The sequence below is a fragment of the Schistocerca americana genome, chromosome 4, assembly GCF_021461395.2.
Source record: "Schistocerca americana isolate TAMUIC-IGC-003095 chromosome 4, iqSchAmer2.1, whole genome shotgun sequence".
Taxonomy (NCBI): domain Eukaryota; kingdom Metazoa; phylum Arthropoda; class Insecta; order Orthoptera; family Acrididae; genus Schistocerca; species Schistocerca americana.
Genome location: NC_060122.1, coordinates 603370446 through 603391013, shown reverse-complemented (window position 1 = coordinate 603391013; position 20568 = coordinate 603370446). Strand labels below are relative to the sequence as shown.

At 43.9% G+C, this 20568-nt stretch overlaps 1 protein-coding gene across 2 annotated transcripts in view; it reads left to right on the top strand.

Moving 5' to 3' along the window:
• Nucleotides 1-20568, top strand: part of LOC124612766 (beta-3 adrenergic receptor-like) — a 310137-nt gene that overhangs the window by 195054 nt on the left and 94515 nt on the right. For both annotated transcript variants that reach the window (XM_047141160.1, XM_047141161.1), the window contains one exon: nt 5412-5877. In XM_047141160.1, coding sequence (XP_046997116.1) covers nt 5412-5877 — 466 coding nt within the window. The remainder of the gene's footprint in view (nt 1-5411; nt 5878-20568) is intronic.

Below are 20568 nucleotides of genomic sequence, written 5' to 3'. Positions count from 1 at the left end.
TTACGGGTAAATTTACGTTATTTGCTACTGAAACTAGCGAGCCTGTCAATGCTTCAACGCGACTTTCATTACAAGGATATTTAGACATGTGCGGTGATGCGCCTCAGTCTACGTACCATTCTGTCCGTGTATCTTTACCTGCAGCGGCCGTTGTGAGAAACGTCTGGTAGCTGGCTATCTTGGCCGAAGTTTTTTCGTCGTTTGCTGCGACAGTTTTTAGCCAGATGCCCGTACTTGTTGCAGTTATAGCACCTGGGACCCTTTTTGAATATTACATCGCTCTTTTTCTTGTTGATTCGCTGAGTAGCATCGCTAATCGATTGTTTATTACAACCCTTATCGTTTATTTCTTGCAGTAATTTATTTTTTATGAGTCTCCTGTGATCGGCGCGTTTGAATTTTCTAAGCTCATAACCATAGGCTTACATTCGTCTGGTAATCCTGTAAGCAGAATACACCCAATCCATTCTTCTTTGACTTCAAAATTCAATCTATTTAATTTTTGTGACGTGGAAATTATCTTTGATACATATTCCTCTACAGACGAACAGTTCTCCAGTGTGGTTGACAGCAACGTTTTTAATAACCCTATCCTTCTGAAGAGACCAGAATCTTCGTAGACTTGCTTTAGCTTGTCCCACACTTCTTTTGCTGTAGATGTATCTTGCAAGTGAACGTACATCGACCGATGGACGGAGAGTATAAGTTTAGCTCTTGCTGTACAAACTTTAGTTGCACCCTGTACTTCGCCACTGACGCATCCCCACAATTGTTCGTGTTCTAAATATGTTCGCATAGTGAACTCCCAGGTACTGTAGCTTTCTCTTCCATAAGTTTTTCGATACTAGACAATGGACTGGTATTTATTGGTACCATGATTTTAGCGATTACGTCGTTCCAAATAACTGCGCGCTGCTGCTAATTTTCCCGAGACGGTGATCTCGTAATTTTTTTTCAGAATATTACGCCGATTTATAATTCTGGGCCCATAACCTGTTAGCAGAGTAATTTACGGGCGGTTTCTGATTGGAACAATTTATTAATACATTAAACAAGCTACATGAATTACACACATAAAGAGCACAATACATGGAATAAAACAAATCATAGCGTCCGTAGTTGCCCACAGCAACACAAAAGATATTCACACACCAGGGAGGCATAGATTCTAAAATCCAACAAGAACACACTTCGGTTTTCATATAACATTAGAGGAAGACGTCTAATGGGGTGAGATCGAGAGACTTTTCAGGACAGTTTACAGGTTCTCCTGTGTTAATACTCACAAGGTTAAAGTACTGGTAGTCTACTGGTTCTGAAAGGTACGCCAAAGGACCATCATTCTGCAAGTACGTCCTCCCTCTGATGCATAAGGCTACGTCCTGAAATAACTTTAGGTCTGTAAATTGGCTACCTGAGTCGTGGAGGCAACATGACGGATCCAAGCAAGTAGTCGTCTCTGATACTGCCCCAAAAGTTTGCTACACATTGCCTCTCATGACCTAATATATTTAACATCCGTAAACAAAGCAACGTCAGGAAATGGAGAGTCCTAGTTAGCCTGTTGCAGAATGCAGCTTACTAACTAAAGCCAAGGTGGATATCCATCTTGTCCAAGATCTGTGCACTGGCAGGACGAAAAAGACGAACTAGATGTTCACGCTAGACACTCCACACTAAACTATGATGAACACCAGACTCTTTATGTTTCGCAGTTCTAGTTGCCTCGAACCTCTTCTCTGAGCCTAATAACAATAATGCAGACAGATTTGTGCAGGAAATGTTTGATATAAATTCACTAAGCTGTTTGAACATTGCCTTAAGCTTCACTTTAAACAGTATATATTCCTCCCAATTCTCTCCATGTGTACCACTCCACGTCATGCACTGCGACCGTGAAGCTAACACTAAAGCGTTTCATGCTCCCTTGCACAAAATTTTTGAACATCCTGTATACAGTGGTGGCCTCTGTGCGATCCTGGAACCATCAATCACGGTTTACGATAACTGATGTATGATAATGATGCAGGCTGAAGCAATGAATTAAAGTTTCTGCCAACACCGGTATTCCAACTAGGGTCTCCTTCTTACCGGGCAGAAACGGTTGCCATTACACCACAATGGATCTGTGGCAGCAACCGCTATAATGATTACCCTACTACATCTCCCTACCCGATATAAATTCCAACTCAACGCCTCGCCAGTTTGCGTTGGCTGCTGGTGTTGGCATTAAGACAATGGCACATCTTGCCATTGTGTTGTTGCCCAGCCATGTTAGAGGTGCGGGCTCGTTACAGGGAAAGTTCTGCCACACCGGACGGGCAAGAAAGTCGTACATGCCTATTGTAGCAGCTGAGAGAGGATTTGTACGACATAAGGTGAAGAGAGCTTATTTACAACGTCGTATTGGGGCAGCCTCTATGCGCTGGAGGCCTACGTCGAATTTGAAACGCCTCAATGTAAGTGTTCGACTGGCTCTACTGAGCTGCCTTCAGCCTTTGTATACGTATTTGCACCTTTGTTGGTTGTAACATCTGTGCTTTCGATACTCGGGACCAGTATCGTTAGGCAGGCACAGTGGCAGCTTAACTGGAAAACACTGTCATTTTTCCATTTATTCGTTACATTTCATATATCTATAGAAATACTAACTGTATGTAAAGTCCTGTGTTTCTTTTCCCCATTTGTTTATTACGTTTTCATGTTGTATCTCTGTATTTCCATTTTCCTTTCCTTTTATCGTCTGTTACAAAGTTTTTGTGAATGTGTATGTCATTCTTCTGTGTACTGTGGTTATTGGGCAGGGATTCTCTGAGTAGTAGTGACAGTTTAGTCAACTTCTGTGTGGAGACTAAATAGTTAATGCTGGGCCAAAGAGACGTTAATGGTGATTGCTCAGCACCTATTGTGCACGTTGGTGCAAACAGCTGGAACGTACTTTCTCTGCCTATTTCCGCTTCTACCAGTAGACCTCCGTTAAATAGGGCGGAACATCACTGTTCGATGGGACGTCGAAAAGTGGGGTTGTCTACTCGATCATCTCTTATTATGTAAATTCAGGTAGTTTGAACGTGTGAGGATTTGGTTGAGGCTGAGGTGCTACTGCTTTGCTCAGAAGTAGAACCATGGCAAATGACACCAGAGGATTTCAGTTAGGGAGTGCGACGGTGCTTATTAACATTACAGGTATTTAAGCGTATTGTTGTCCTACTGCTGCTGGGCTTTGGGAGAGTGCTTTGCCCAACCAGTGCCTTCTATGGTAGTGCAGGTCTTCTACGTTTGAATGTGTTGAGAATGTGCTATCCGTCTGTAGTATTAGCATTCTTTTTCCACGTTTCAATCTTAATTTCATTTCGTGGCTTTTGAGTTTCTTTGTGTTGGTTAGCTAAAGTAGATTACGTGCTTTTCTGCCACGTGAATAGTCTTCAGCTCAACGTTATTATTCATTCAAGTGTATTGTTCAGTTTAAGTTTCGAATTGTATGAAGAGTTGCTTCTTTTTCATATGTTTACAGTTTTGTTTTTATCTCAGAGATAGAGAACTTTCACTTTAGGTGCTCACCACGCGGTTGATTAGTAAAACTAACGTTTCTGTGGCCCATCGTGTTTTAATCTCGTATATAAATTTCTCCTAATATTGTCTCTTCTTCTGTGTGTGTACTGTGAGACGAACGTTCCTGCGCATGTAGATGAGAAGAATCCTTCCTTATACCAGATCGAGGCTTTTAAGGTAAAGTTTTTGAAATAATTACGCTGCTCTATACAGAATATCAAGCATTCCTTCAGCGATTGTTTTTATTTTGTAATTGAATTTCCTTGTGATTTTATTAATGAATAAATATTAAAAGACTTTTAAATTAAGTTCTTAGCGTTACTTGTGCAGCCTGTCCATCTTTCAGTCTGGCTCCCTCATGGCACCATGATTTGGTTATTTTTGGGTCTTAAATAATTTGTGCTAATATGAAAGTTTTTTGTTGAATCTAATCCAATGCCAGTCATGGAGATAATATCACAGTCATTCAGCGCCATATTAATTAACCAAACTATAAACTTAATTTAGTTGAGACTTATTCTGTACAAACGAGCTAGCTTACAATTTGAGCATCGATTGGGATGTTTAGTTGAAACACGAGTGGGTATCATTGGAATTACACACTTGGAACCTAGATCATATACACACGTTACGAAGGGGGAAGAACTAACTACACTATAAATTACCTCACCACACGTCGACACAATACCAGGTGAAATTGGCCTCTGGTCGGATAATCTTTCTTGTTTATCACCACCAGACTGTTGCCTGTAACATCGCGAACTGAATAGGCTAATCAGTGTCAACGTCGGTGTCGTGTGCTCGCAGTGCTAAACTTCAAGATCCTGAACTATTAACTGCTTCCAGAAGGCACTGAAGGATGTACCGATGGCCGAAGTAAGCTTTTGGCTAGTAAGTGCAGTTCGTTTCAGAAGAGTAGCTCTTACTAGAATAGCTCGATTTGGATGGAATCGTGTAAGGTCACATCAGGCATACCTGCTTTTTTAAAAACTCTTTCATGCCACCTTGCCTGATAACACTTGGCATGTAAGAGCTCATCCAAGCCATACACACGACAAACCTGGTCTCGATACACTACAATACGGAAATAAGAGCTACCACACGTCAGCAGTTCAGTATGTCCCTTGAAAACCGATTAGTGAGTGACATCTTTCGCACCCGAGATGATGATTGGCCAAAATAACAAACGCACAAATAAAAAAAACAGTACTCTGCTGCGAAGGTCCATACACAGCAATGTTCGCTTCACGATTGTCGAGCAGGCCCTTGGTCCATCTGGATGGTCAGTAGCCCCACAGGTCCAAGTCTGTTCGCCTGTACACATCTCCGCAGCCGTCGTTCAGCTCTGTCATCTATGCCCCTTGATGCACAGAAGTTGCCCCAGTGTCAGTTTTGGATAGCGCCACTTTTCCAACCACGGCGGCACGCGAAAATTTTAGACTTGGAGGTCTCGGAAATCATTTCACCCTCGACATGAAAGATAATAAATGGTTCAAATGGCTCTGAGCACTATGGGACTTAACATCTGTGGTCATCAGTCCCCTAGAACTTAGAACTACTTAAACCTAACTAACCTAAGGACATCACACACATCCATGCCCGATGCAGGATTCGAACCTGCGACCGTAGCAGTCGCGCGGTTCCGGACTGAGCGCCTAGAACCGCTAGACCACCGCGGCCGGCGAAAGATAATATCGCGCACTTTTAGATGTCAGATAGTTCTCTCCATTTCCGCATTACGACAACGACTGCACTGTTTTCCGCGTCCCCCTGACAATCCTTATATCCCCTTCACTGGAAATGTTGAGAATATAGCTAAGCGTTAAAAAAAAAATATGTACGCGCTCCCCTCGTTACAGGTTCCTGTACTTCTCGAAGTTCCGGCTGACGTTCTCGTCGCTTTTCTTCGTGCCGCTGGTGGCGATGGCGTTCATCTACGCGCGCATCTTCGTGGTGGTGCGCCGCCACCAGGCGGGCCGGCTGCGCTACGCGCCCAGGAGCAGCGTGCCCGGCGCCACCAGCAGCGGCGGCACGGCGCAGCAGGCGCCCGACGCCGAGCAGCTGCACCTGCGACGGCAGAGCGCCATGGCGCGCTCCGTCAAGACGGTGCACACGACGCTGCGCATCCTCGTCTCCTACCTGCTGGGCCTCATCCCGGCCGTGCTGGTGTTCGTGCTCGTCTGCGACGACTGCCCCGCGCCGCTGCCGCGCTCCGAGCCGCAGCACTTCCGCATGTTCTTCCTCTTCACGATCGTCAACCTCGCCGTCATCCTCAAGACGCTCGTCAACCCCTTCATCTACGCGTCCAGAATGCACGAGATTAAGGTGGGCACCCGTGAACCTCGTACCAGTGTGGAATAATACGGAGGCAAAACTCTATAAAATATTTCTACAGGGTGTTACAAAAAGGTACGGCCAAACTTTCAGGAAACATTCCTGACACACAAATAAAGAAAAGATGTTATGTGGACATGTGTCCGGAAACGCTTAATTTCCATGTTAGAGCTCATTTTACTTCCGTCAGTATGTACTGTACTCCCTCGATTCACCGCCAGTTGGCCCAATCGAAGGAAGGTAATGTTGACTTCGGTGCTTGCGTTGACATGCGACTCATTGCTCTACAGTACTAGCATCAAGTACATCAGTACGTAGCATCAACAGGTTAGTGTTCATCACGAACGTGGTTTTGCGGTCAGTGAAATGTTTACAATTGCGAAGTTGGCAGATGCCCATTTGATGTATGGATTAGCACGGGGCAATAGCCGTGGCGCGGTACGTTTGTATCGAGACAGATTTCCAGAACGAAGATGTCCCGACACGAAGACGTTCGAAGCAATTGATCGGCGTATTAGGGAGCACGGAGCATGCCAGCCTATGACTCGCGACTGGGGAAGACTTAGAACGACGAGGACACCTGCAATGGACGAGGCCATTCGTGCAGTTGACGATAACCTAATGTCAGGGTCAGATAAGTTGCTGCTGTACAAGGTAACGTTGACCACGTCACTGTATGGAGAGTGCTACGGGAGAACCAGTTGTTTCCGTACCATGTACAGCGTGTGCAGGCACTATCAGCAGCTGATTGGCCTCCACGGGTACACTTCTGCGAATGGTTTATCCAACAATGTGTCAATCCTCATTTCAGTGCAAATGTTCTCTTTACGGATGATGCTTCATTCCAACGCGATCAAATTGTAAATTTTCACCATCAACATGTGTGGGCTGACGAGAATCCGCACGCAGTTGTGCAATCACGTCATCAACACAGATTTTCTGTGAACGTATGGGCATGCATTGTTGGTGATGTCTTGATTGGGCTCCATGTTCTTCCACCTACGCTCATTTGAGTACGTTATCATGATTTCATGCGGGATACTCTACCTGTGCTGCTAGAACATGTGCCTTATAAGTACGACACAACATGTGGTTCATGCACGTTGGAGCTCCTGCACATTTCAGTCGAAGTGTTCGTACGCTTCTCAACAACAGATTCGGTGACCGATGGATTGGTAGAGGCGGACCAATTCCATGGCCCCCACGCTCTCCTGACCTCAACCCTCTTGACTTTCATTTATGGGCGCATTTGAAAGCTCTTGTCTACGCAATCCCGGTACCAAATGTAGAGACTCTTCGTGCTCGTATTGTGGACGGCTGTGATACAATACCCCATTCTCCAGGGCTGCGTCAGCGCATCACGGATTCCATGCGACGGAGGGTGGATGAATGTATCCTCGCTAACGGAGGACATTTTGAACAATTCCTGTAACAAAGTGTTTGAAGTCACGCTGGTACGTTCTGTTGCTGTGTGTTTCCACTCCATGATTAATGTGATTTGAAGAGAAGTAATAAAATGAGCTCTAACATGGAAAGTAAGCGTTTCCGGACACATGTCCACATATCATATTTTCTTTCATTGTGTGTGAGGAATGGTTCCTGAAAGTTTGGCCGTAGCTTTTTGTAACACCCTGTATATCTTCATCCACGAAAACCACCTTCTGGTGTGTGGTAAGACGTAACATGTGTATCACTGTCACTTAGCCCATTACTTCTCCAGTTCTGAATGGTCCACTGGATAACGATCACTAGCAAGACTCTGTTCGAACTGGAATCTCTTTGATATTAGCTCCAGGCCCTTTCGCGAGATCGTACTTAGGAGATAGCAACATTTAAGTTTCGATCGTCTAAAAACATACTGAACCACTGGACCAATTCCAACCAGATTTCTAGTTCATATCCCTTAGTGGCAGAAAACAACTTTAGGGATAGGAACCACCTATCTAACATAGTTCAGGAAATACCACGTTATAAACACGGAGATGATCGAAACTACCGCATTTTACATTATGTTTAGATTTATTACTTCTTTGCTAATAACGCTATTCCCAAAATATTTTGCAGACGGCATGGACATATGCCGCTGACTGTACCTAATGTCAGGCAGCAGCAGCCGGCTGAGGAACACGCAGCCACAGGGAAGTAACCGATTTTGTGACTTTCACTAGTTCCTAACCAGGACCGAATTTTATATCATCTGTCTGTGACAATGTAGTCTCTCCCGGCGTATTAGTATATCAAATTCTTGTCGGGTTTCCAGCCGGATCAAACTGTCATCTAAGCACAATATTTCAGCGGTCCACCTGGCCGCCATCATCAGGTGAGAAAAGCTACGACGCTCTCACGGATAACTGATTCCACTCGCAATTGACTGCACTTTTATATGCATCGGATGTACAACAGCGCATGCGCAGATACAGTGAGCACGCGCTCAATCATTCCTGCTGCCCCTGGCGCAAAAAGAGTTGCAGCGCCTCTTGTGGTGAATACTGTTGAAAACGATATATCGTGAGAAATAATAATTCATAGCCGGCCGATGCAGATGCCGTTGTTTTTTCATATCTGATAAAACAGGATTAAACGTTTTAGTTAGAGGGTATCCATTGTCACGATTAATAATTATATCTGCTGGTCTGATTTCAACAGATTCTTTCCAAACACAATCCCAGTACCGCGAAGCATTGGCAACTACTTGCGTCTCATTGTATAGCATCCTGTGCCCATCTGTAAGGCAATGCTCAGCCACCGCAAATTTATCTGGTTGCAATAATCACGTATGTCGATTAAGTTCAATACACCTGTCGTTGACGGTACGAATAGTTTGGCCAATGTAAATTTTCCCGCACTCACACGGTATTTTGTAAATGCCAGACTTCCTCAAACCTAAATCATCCTTAGCAGAGCCAAGAAGTCTTCGAATCTCAGCTGGCGGACGAAAAACACATCTGATCTCATATTTCTTCAAAAGTCTGCCTATCTTGGCGGACACTTTCCCAGCATACGGAAGAAAAACCAGAGATCTAAAGGTATCTTCAGAAGGTTCAGGTAAACGTCCAAACTCAAAAGCGCGTCGAATTTGTCGGTCCGTATAGCCGTTATTACTGAACACGTCCTAAAGATGTTGCAGTTCCTGCGGTAAATTCTCAGCATCTGAGACAGCATATGCTCACTTAACCAAGGTCCGCAGGACTTCGGTACGTTGAAAAGGTGGATGGCAACTGGTAGCATGTAAATACCTGTCGGTATGAGTCGGTTTCCTATAAACACTGTGTCCAAGAGTTCCGTCTTCTTTTCTAGAAACTAGTACATCCAAAAAAGGTAACGTTCCCTCCTTTTCAATTTCCATCTTGAATTTGATGTTCGCATGAAGACAATTAAAAAGGTCCAATAACCGGTGCAAAGAGTCTATTCCATTTGGCCAAACAAGAAACATATCGTTAACATATCTCAGAAAACATGAAGGCTTAAAAAAAGATGTCCTCAGTGTCATATCCTCTAAGTCCTCCATAAAAAGATTAGCGACTATGGGGGATAAAGGACTCCCCATAGCCACACCGTCGGTTTGTTCAAAATATTTGTCATCAAATGAGAAATAGGTGAATGTCAGAACATGACGGTAGACTTTGGTATTTCCATATCAAGTTTTTCATTAATTAAAATCAATGATTCTTCAAGAGGGACTCGAGTAAAAAGTGACAGCGCATGAAAAATAACAAGTAAATCAGAGGGACCAAGACGAAGAACTTTAAACGCTGAATAAAATCCATGGAAGTGGAAATATGATGTTCACATTTACCTACATAAGGACTGAGAGCCGACGCTAAATATTTTGCCAAGTTGTTAGTTGGTGCACCCCAATTAGAAAAAATGTGGCGCAATGGGACCCCATCCTTATGGATCTTTGGCATACCATATAATCTAGGTGGAACGGTCGAACCAGAACGTAGTTTTTTGATAGTGTCTTCTGGTAAGGAAATCTTCTTCAGAAGTGAAATTGTAGTCTGTTGTATGCAATCCGTGGAATCCTTCTGTACTATACGATACAACGGATCCTTATGCAAATTATACATCTTATTCACATAATCTGCCTCTGAGATTAAAACGGTAGCATTACCTTTGTCTGATGGTAAAATTAACAATTCAGGCTCCTCTCTGCCTGCTCGACAGTTTCATCTGGCTGGAAACCCAACAAGAATATGATATCACCTGTGTGCTTTAACAGTTTAGTTTCTTGAGTTTCTGCATGTTAATTTAATATCCAATAGCCACAGCTCTCGCCTTTTCGTTTGCGTCGGACAGTATGCCTATTTTGTGGCATATTATAAGTTCCTAATCAGGGGCGAATTATTTACTTTCACCTGGGAGCTTCGGTACTTAGGTTCTGAATCTCTGTGTATTAATCTAATTTATTAGACACAGCTCTTACGTTTTCGTAGTGTCTACAGTAGAATCGCCAGCACCTGCCGATAGTCTGTTTATCTGCGTAGTTTAGTTTTGGGCAGTCTTTAGTATGGACAGAGACTGCGATTGTTATGTGCGGATGCGAGCCGAGTTGGTGACACTTCACTCTCAGCTCCAGGCTGCGATGGCTTCAGTTACACACCTTGAGGCTGCAGTGAATGCGCACCACTACTGTGGGCCGACCGTGGGGATCCAACGGACGCCCAGCACGTCTGAGTCCTGGAATCGGTCCTCACAAGTTGCCAGCCCAGTTACTCCTCGCACTGAGACTGACTTTTCACCTGCGGTCAAGTGGGAGGTCGCCCCAGGGCGTAGCAGGCGGCAAAAGACTTCCCAGGCGGCCGCACGTAAGGCCTGCCCGGTTTGCCTGAAAAACAAGTTCCATGTGCTGACTGCGGCTGACACTGTCACTGGGTGGTTGGGTTTCGGGTTCCGCTGAATAGGACAGGTGTCCACTATACGCAGACGGCTAAACGGGTAGCATGGGCTGTGTGGCGTGGACTGGACGGTGTTTTAGGTTAGAGGGTCTCGGGAAGACACAAGAAGGGCCTCAGTCTGAAAGGGAGCAGGCCGAATACAGGAAGAACGTAGATACAGGAACCATCAGTATAACAGTTGTAAATTGTCATAGCAGTGTTGCGAAAGTACCAGAGTTCCAAGCGCTAATAGAAAGAACTGATACTCAGATTGTTATATGCACTGAAAGCTGGCAAAAGCCGGAGATAACGTCACCCGAAGTTTTGTGAAGAAGCTAACGGTGTTAGGAAACGATAGGGGAAACAGGGTCGGCGGTGGCGTGTTTGTTGCTTTTAGAAATAGTTTATCTTGTCGCGAAATTGAAGGAGATAGTTCCTGTGAGTTAGTATGGACAGAGGTCATTGTTGGCAACCGAAATAAAATAATAATTCGATCCTTTTACCAACCTTCCAATTCAGAAGATATAATTGCTGAAAGGTTAAAAGAAACTTGAGTTTGATTTCAAACACGTACCCGACTCATACGATTATAGTTGGTGGTGACTTAAATTTACCCTCGATATGTTGGCGAAAATACCTGTTTAATTCCGGAGGTACGCTTCCGAATTTGTGCTAAACGCATTCTCTGAAAATTATTTCGAGCAGTTAATTCATAAGCCCACGCGAATAGTAAGCGGTTGTGAAAACATACTTGACCTCTTAGCAATAACTAATACTGAGTTAATAATGAGCATCAAAACCATACAGGGATTAGTGAGCACAAGTTTGTCGTATTGAGACTGCATACTGTAACACCCAAATCCTTCAAAAATAAACGAAAATATACCTATTCAAAAAAGTGAATAAAAATTCACTTGACGCCTTCCTGAGAAAGAATCTCCTCTCCTTCCAAATTAGTAATGTAAGTGTGGATCAGGTGTGGCTTGAATTCAAAGAAAGAGTATCGGCAGCAATTGTGAGATTTATACTAAATAAAGTAACAAACGACGGAGCTGATCCTCCTTGGTACACAAAACGGGTCAGAAAACTGTTGCAGAAACAACGAAACAAACATGCCAAATTTAAAAAGACGCAAAACCCCCAAGATCGGCAATCTGTTACAGAAGTTAGAAATTTAGAGCGGGCCTGAATGCGAGATGCATGTAATACTTCCAGAGTGATACTCTGTCTCGAAACTTGGCAGAAAATCCAAAAAGACTCAGGTAGTGTGTAAAGTATACTAGCGACCAGACACAGTCAATGGCTTCTCTGCGCGATATCAATGGAAATGCTATCGATGACAGTGCAGCCAAAGCAGAGTGACTAAACACAGCCTTTCGATATTTCTCCACGAAAGAAGACGGAGTAAAGATGGACAGAGAGAGGGGGCATGAGGAGATGGACAGAGGCGAAAGAAGGTAATTGATATACAGGATTGAAATATATACCCGGGTAACGCAGCGTACGTAGCTAATTTTAAGGATGAATAAAATTGTTATGCGCAACGCTTCTCTTGTAGCGTCTGCCACTGGATCTTGATGATCATCTCCATGACCCTATCGTGTGTACTATGCGAAACTTTGACGAAACGCACTGCTCTTCTTTGTATTTTCTCTAGTTTATTTATCAATCCTAGCACGTAATGATCCCAGATTGAAGAGTATTATCTCATTTCAGAGTATCGCGGATGAACTAAACCTGAGACTCTGTATTACCTGTCATTAGTATTATTTAGAATGCCCGCTCTGCAGACATACTTCTAGATATTTAATGGATACGACTGCTTCCGCGTTTGTTCTACAATCATGTAGCAGTACAATAACGGCTCTTCCTCTCTAGGAAGGTGGAAGGAGTATGTAGCGGGTCTGTACAGGTGAAATGAAACTGATGGAAATATGATAGGAAGGGAATGTGACACAGATGAAGACGAGATAGGAGATACACTATGTGATCAAAAGTATCCAGACACCTGGCTGAAAATGGCTTACAAGTTCGCGGCGACCTCCATCGGTAATGCTGGAATTCAAAATGGTTTTGGCCCACCCTTAGCCTTAAAGTCAGCTTCCACTCTCGCAGGCATACGCTCAATCAGGTGCTGAAATGTTTCTTGGGGAATGGCAGAACATTCTGCATAGATTGCTGCACTAAGGAGAGGTATTGATGTCAGTCGGTGAGGCCTGCACGAAATCGGCGTTCCATAACATCCCTATGGTGTTCTGTAGGATTCAGATCAGTACTCTGTGCAGGCCAGTCCATAACAGGGATATTATTGTCGCGTAACCACTCCACCACAGGCCTTACATTGTGAACAGGTGCTCGATCGTGTTCAAAGATGCAATCGTCATCCCCGAATTGCTCTTCAACAGTGGGAAGCAAGAAGGTGCTTAAAACATCAATGTAGGTCTGCATTGTGCTAGTGCCACGCATAACAATGAGGGGCGCACCCCCCCCCCCCGCCCCCCCTCCATGAGCACACCATAAGACCACCATCTCCGAATTTTACTACTGGCACTACACACGCTGGCAGACCACGTTCACCGGGCATTCGCCATACCCACACCCTGCTATCGGATCGCCAAATTGTGTGATTCGTCACTTCACAAAACGCTTTTCCACTGTCAATCGTCCACTGTTTACGCTCCTTACACCAAGCGAGGCATCGTATGGCATTTACCGGCGTGATGTGTGGGTTATGAGCAGCCGCTCGACCATGAAATTCATGTATTCTCACCTCCCGCCTAACTGTCATAGTACCTGCAGTGGATCCTGTGTGATGGTCTGGATAGATGTCTGGAATTCAAAATACGGCACTCTTCAACTGGCGGCGGTCAACAGACGAGGTCGGCCTGTACGCTTTTGTGCTGTATGTGTCCCTTCACGTTTCCACTACACTATCACATTGGAAACAGTGGACCTAGGGATGTTTAGGAGTGGGGAAATACCGTGTGACACAAGTGACGCCCATTCACCTAATCACGTTCGAAGTCCGTGAGTTCCACGGAGCGCCCCATTCTGCTCTCTCACGATATCTAATGACTGCTGATATCGATTATGTGGCTGTGGCTGTAGGTGGCATCACAATGCATCTAATATAAAAAACCTATGATTTTGATGGTGTCCGGATGATTTTGATTACATAGTGTGTGATACAACAAGAAGAATTGTACATTGCACTGAAAGATATAAGTCGAAACAAGACCTCTGGAGTAGACGACATTCCGCGAGAACTACTGATATCTTTGGATGAGCCATTCATAACAAAACTATTCCGCATGGTGTGACAGACGTATGAAATAGGCCAGATACCCCCAGACTTCAAGAACAATCTAATAATACCATCTTCGTACATCCATAGCTGAAATGGAGCACAGTGGGACGTCAGCTGGTATAAATTTATATTAAAAAATGAAGAAATTCCTCCAGCTGTATTTAAGGTGTCGATTTTATTTTGGCAACTAGTTTCAACGTTGTAATAACGTCATCTTCAGGACCATACACTTGTTGACGTCAGCTGCGTGCGGCTGATACTAGAAGTGAGATATGGACGTGCTCCGTGTGCAGAATAATGTAGAAAACGGTAGAAACCTATCTTCGAGATCAGTTTGAATTTCGGAAAAATGTAGGAACATGTGAGGCACAATACTGACCCTACGACTTATCTTAGAAGATGAGTTAGAGAAAGACAAACACATGTCTGTTGCTTTTGTAGGTCTGGACACAGTTTGAATTTCTGAAGGTAGCAGGTGTAAAACACAGGAACAAGACGGAAGGTACAAGAGCCGAAGGGGAGTAATGCTTGAGAATTGAGCTTGATAGGGTTGTAACCTGTCCCCAATGTTATTCAGTCTGTACATTGTTCAATCATGCTGAAACACGACTCCATTACTTCAGAGTTTATTCTCTCATGAATCGTTACAGATCAGTAATGTAATGATGCTTTATTCGGTTTCTTACATTAATTACCTTTTTTTCTGTGAAAATACATTCACTGCAGTAAAAACGCCTTCTGACCAAACACGTGGACTTTTATCACAGTGTGTTCAATTTGTTCTTCAGGTGTACAGTATAGAACGAAACAAATGCGGAACAGTTCCTTTGTAAGGCATCTGTAGTTATGTTTAAAGTGAATTTTGAGAGTTAAGGTCAATGGCTGGATAGCCTTTAACTATATTTATGAAGGCAGTAACTGTTCTTGAAAGAACGTATGAGGGTTAAGTTAGTCATCATTTATTTCAGGGAAAAGCTGCACGGTCATCAACAGTATCTGTTCTTTGAAGAACATTTACTGTCTTCATAAATATAGTTAAAGGCTACCCAGCCATTGTCCTTCGTCTGTGCAAATACGAACAGGTTGCCCAAACTCTTACGGGAATCGCCAAAGCGTGCGCGAGTAATGAGTGGATGGGCAAATGTCTATAAGGTACATTACATATGTGGAATTTTGGACAGTTGGGAACATGAGTCTCACGGGAAGCGTGCAAGGGATAAGTCCCTGCAGTCGCGCTGTTCATCTGTGTCCTCGGTGGCTCAGATGGATAGAGCGTCTGCCATGTAAGCAGGAGATCCCGGGTTGGAGTCCAGGTCGGGGCACACATTTTCAGCTATCCATATCGAGGTATATCAACAACACCTGTCGGCAGCTGAGGGTTTAAGTTAGTCATCATTTACTCTTTTACTTAACCAGTAACGTAACTAGTTTATTAAGTGGACTCGCTGGTTAGCAGTATAAGTAATCAGCAAAGAGAATGCGAAGGTCCGGTAGCAATGATGTCATTTAGAGTTCACATTTGTATAATAAGTTAATAAGCTGGAAATTTTCCGCATAGTGTTTTCATTAATAGTGCACGTAAAGCATGAAGCGTTAAGAGAAGAGGAAAGGAAAATATTGTACTAGTTATACATGTGTGTGATCGTCAGTTCTACAAAGACACTTGGATTTTTGCGTGACAGAAAGCTTCCATAGCAATTAAATGATTTGCTTCCTGCAAATAATAGCTATGTACGCATTATACAAGCGCATATGATGGAAGATTGAGTGGATAACCTCGTCCACATGGGAGGGAGGCTTAAATCCATTAGCTAATCACGGAGTTTACAACACTGGAAGCAGAATGACTTGTTATACGTTAATGCAATGCATTTCCTACGTGCAGCAGCACGGGAAAATCTCCCAATTAAGGCAGCATGTTGTTCCACCAATAGGCGTCCATTCACTTCAGAAGCTGTACCACTAGGAGCAGCAGCAAAACCTGTCCATTGAAACATTCACCAGCAAAGCCGTGCCTCTCCACTGCTGCATGGTCTCCGCGAGACATTACTTTCGAGCTGCCACATCTCGACCCAAAGGGTTGTCCATAGGACTGTTCGAATGGTTCACTCATGCGTCATGCGTGTACGTTTGAAAAATTCGTCGTATGTAGCAACTTCCGATAAGTAATGAACGGAACGAAATAGCAGCTGCGTTCCACTTTAGCAGGTATTGTGCAAAATGTTGGACACCGTGACCATGGCAGAAGATCATGTCTAACTTACAAGGAACAATGTCAGTAAAAATAAAATACTGAACAGTACAGCCTGAGAATGACTACGATGGAGATTACTTTTGTCGACGGGAAGTATAATGAATGAGTGGAATAAATTTGTTTCCAAACAAGATACACAGTGCATACCGTCAATATCTGAACAGTTCTGCTGAAATTTCCAGTGAAATACCGATACAGACAAAACTGAGGTAAGAAATGAAACGAAATGTAATTACTCTGTAACGAGCCACTGTAGACCACAAGTTTCTTATTCACACCAAAAGACTCGGGAATCACGCCTGAACAACCTCCGAAATTTTGTCCGTGTAGCTGGGTTTACCACCTATCACCTATAGCCAAATGTCGCTTTTAAAGCTGTTGTAGTTTGGTTCATATACATTGTTTAGTATTAAGCTATCGTAAAATAATACATACGGTGACTGGACCAAAATTCATGCTTAAACATAAATTCAAATGCTGGCCAAGCCTGCAGGTTTCCGTGTTCGATTTGACCAATAACGGAACCTGTGCAATGTCGTCAATGAGTTGCATTTGTCAGTCTTGGTAATAACAGTATTCTTTGAGGTTGAGTGGCAAATTCTTGGTGCTCGCATGGTGCGACCTTCCGTAATCAAGATAGCCAAATTGTTTGGTGTCTCAAGAGGCACCGATTGAAGAGATATACCACATACAAGGAGATCGGGAGAACATCATCCGCTCAGACACAACACGGATAACAGTGTGTTGACAGTGAACGTGGCATTGGTCACTGAAGAGGAGTGTGACGAAAAATAAGACGATGATAACTGCAGAATGTGACCACAGAAGTGAAAATCGCACTCGCGAATGCTGTCAGCACTTCAAGACGAAAGGTGCTCCACAAGTTGGGAACTGCTGAGCGATCTGGAATTCCAAAACCGCTCGTTAGTGATGTTTGTGCCCGTAACAGGAAAACGTGGCGCCTGAGTCATAAAACCTGAACTATGGCCCAAGGAAGAAAGTTATTAGGTCGGATGAGTCATGTTTCACACTTATGGCCGAGTCTTAGCCCTAAAAGTGAAACATGGCGGCGGTTCGATGATAATACGGCATCTGTATTTCATGGGTCTCCTGTTTACTCTGAAAGGTTTCATTACTACCAAGGATTATATTAGCATTTTGACTCATCAAGTGCATCCCTCATTCCAATGTGTGTTCCCCAATGGGGACGGTGTGTTTAAAGGCGGCAGGGCCTCTGCTCACACAGCTCACATGACCCAGAATTGGTTTTGTGCCCTGGCCACAACAGTCACCAGATCTTAGTACGAGGGCCGTTCGGAAATTAAGATCCGATTGGTCGCAAAATGAAAACCACAGTGAAAATCAATTTGTTTTTGTTCACAATAGTTAGCCACATCTTGCAGCTACCTCTGTAACTAGCCACCGCTCCGACTTAGACATTTGTCGTGGCGTTATAGAAAGTTTCCAGTACCCCTGTCACAGCAAGTAACCGCCTGTGCTTTCCGCCAGTTCTCGCTGGTCTGTCTTTTGTTGTTTGTGCCAAAATGTTATCTTTGTAGCCAGCGGTTCACGTGAGCAGAGACGAACAACGGAGGCAGCCAATTAAGGGCTGTATACTGGGTGATCAAACACTTCCCATCGAAAACGCTGCAGCGTCGTGTTCATTGCCACTGACAGAAAGCGGCTGAAAATTTTCTTGAAGAAAGAAACGCATGACGTTTATGATATGTGGGCTGCATAGCTTCAGGCGAAATCTCTCACCAGATCCGCATACTTGGCGGGACACACTGTTGTTTTAGGCATTTCTGCGTGATCAGTTTGCGCTCTGAACTGAAAGAGCTACGTGAAGCGATTGACAGCCAAACTGAAGACCCTGCCCAACACGTCTGTGCAAAGTTCCATCGGACTTTCACATTGGATTTCCATTTCGCGCTTAATCGGACATTACTTTAAGAATGTGCCTCATATTACTGATCCTTTGCAGCCTGCTTTCGAGAAAAGGGTACGTGATGGCTATCCACCTCCATCATCCACCTGAGCTTGCCATTATTTTGCAGGAAGATGGTGTAAAATAAGAAGAGTTCAACATGAACTATTGTCCACAATCCTTTGAAAAGCAAGAAGATTTGTGACAGTTTTGTACTGCACACATCGTAGATTTCATCGACATGTCTGAATGGAATCAGCAGTAGTCTCGGAATGGATAAATATAGCTCCTTATAGTTTTCGATAATCTGCAAGCATCCATCGCACTCGTTCGATGTTGTCTGCCATTTTCATGTTGACGGTCGACCCGAATGCGGCTAATCCTGGACACCTTTCTTTCTGTCTTTAAAGCGTTTAAACCACTGAAAACACACACCTACTTCAATGGCGTTCATTTGCACTAACATTCCGTAAGTCTCCATCGCCATTTTCCTTAATTTGAAGGAAAATTTTATGTTAACGAATTATGCTATTTTGCGCTTTATCTTGCAATGGCACGAGTTACACACTCACTTCGTCAGTTTGCTCGCAGCGTGCGCAACCACTTCACTTCAGTGATTTGCGTGGTAGGGGACTCGTGTTGACTTGTCTCTCAATGCGGATGCCCGGTTTTTAATGTACATCGCACATGACCATATTCCAAACTTTTCAGATGCACGTTTTAGCTTTGTTCCTGTAGATCATTGTCAGCCTAGTTGTGTTTCTTTTACTTTTCATCTAAGGCGCCAATGTCATTGGGGAAAATTCTGGTGAAACGTGCGTTCAGGTATCACAGCTATATTAAAAGCATTATATGGACTGAAACGAGCTAGCATTGGCGACGTTTTAACTGACTGAAACGTACGTGTATCGTTTCGGAAAAGAAAAAAAAGAAAAAAAATACTCGTTTCAGTACGTAGTTGTATATACGACGCCGATATTAGTACGATGTACACCGAAATGGTGAATATGGTTGGCATTACACTGAGGTAACCAAAGTCGTACGATACCTCCTAATATCGTGTCGGACCTCATCTTGCTTGGCGTAGTGCAGCAGCTCGACGTGGCATGGAATAAACAAGGCGTTCGAAGTCCCCTGCGGGAATATTAAGCCGTGGTGCCTCTATAACCGTCCATAGTCACTAACGTGTTGCCGCTGCAGGATTTTGTGCACGAACGGACAGCCTGATTATGTCCCATAAATGTTCGATGGACTTCATGTAGGGTAATCTGGGTGGCCAAGTCATTCGCTCGAATTGTCCAGAATGTTCTTCAAACCAGGCGCCAACAATTGTGTGCCATGGCGCATAGTCATACAAAAAATTAAATAAAAAATCACGTCGTCGTTTTGAAACAGGACATTCATGAATGGCTACAGATGGTCTCCAAGTAGCCGAATACAACCATTTCCAGTCACTGATCGGTTAAGTTGGACAAGAGCGCCCTGTATATTCCATGTAACAACAGCCCACATAATTATTGAGCCACTACCAGTTTGTACGGTGCCTCGTTCAAAATTTGGCTCCGTGAGATCGTGGGGTCTGCGCCACACTCGGAGCCTATCATCAGCTCTTATCAACTGAAATCGGGGCTCGGAACCAGGCTATCGTCTAGGGTCCAACAAATATGGTCGCGAGCTACAAGAGCACTGCAGGCGATATACTGTTAGCAAAGACACTCGCGTCGGTCGTCTACAGCGATAGCCCTTTAATGCCAAATTTCACCGCATAGTCCTAATGTATACGTTCATTGTACGTCCCATATTGATTTCTGCTATTATTTCACGTAGTGTTGCTTCTCTGTTAGCACTGACTACTCTACGCAGACATCACTACTCTCGGTCTTTAAATGACTGCGTTGTCCGTGGGGAGAGGTAATGCCTGACATTTGGTATTCTCTGCACACTCTTGACACTGTGGAATATAGAATTCCGAAATGAAACGTCACATGCTTCTAGCTCCAACTGCCATTCCACGTTCAACGTCTGTTAATTCCTGTGATGCGGCCGTAATCACGTCTCCAAATCTTTTCACATGAATCGCTTGAGTACGTATGACAGTTCCGCCAATGCCCCGCTCCTCTAAGCCTTGTTTTCGATACTACTGCGATCTGCATCTGTGTGTATTGGTATCCAACGATTTGTCTCGTTAAGTGTATTTCTAGGGAATGGGTGCAATGAAGAGGTTAGCCATTTTAATAATTTTGCTTACGTCGCTCAGATGTCTTCAAGTCAGTCACAGCTATAAAAATGTTCTTAGAACAGCACGTACAATTTTTAC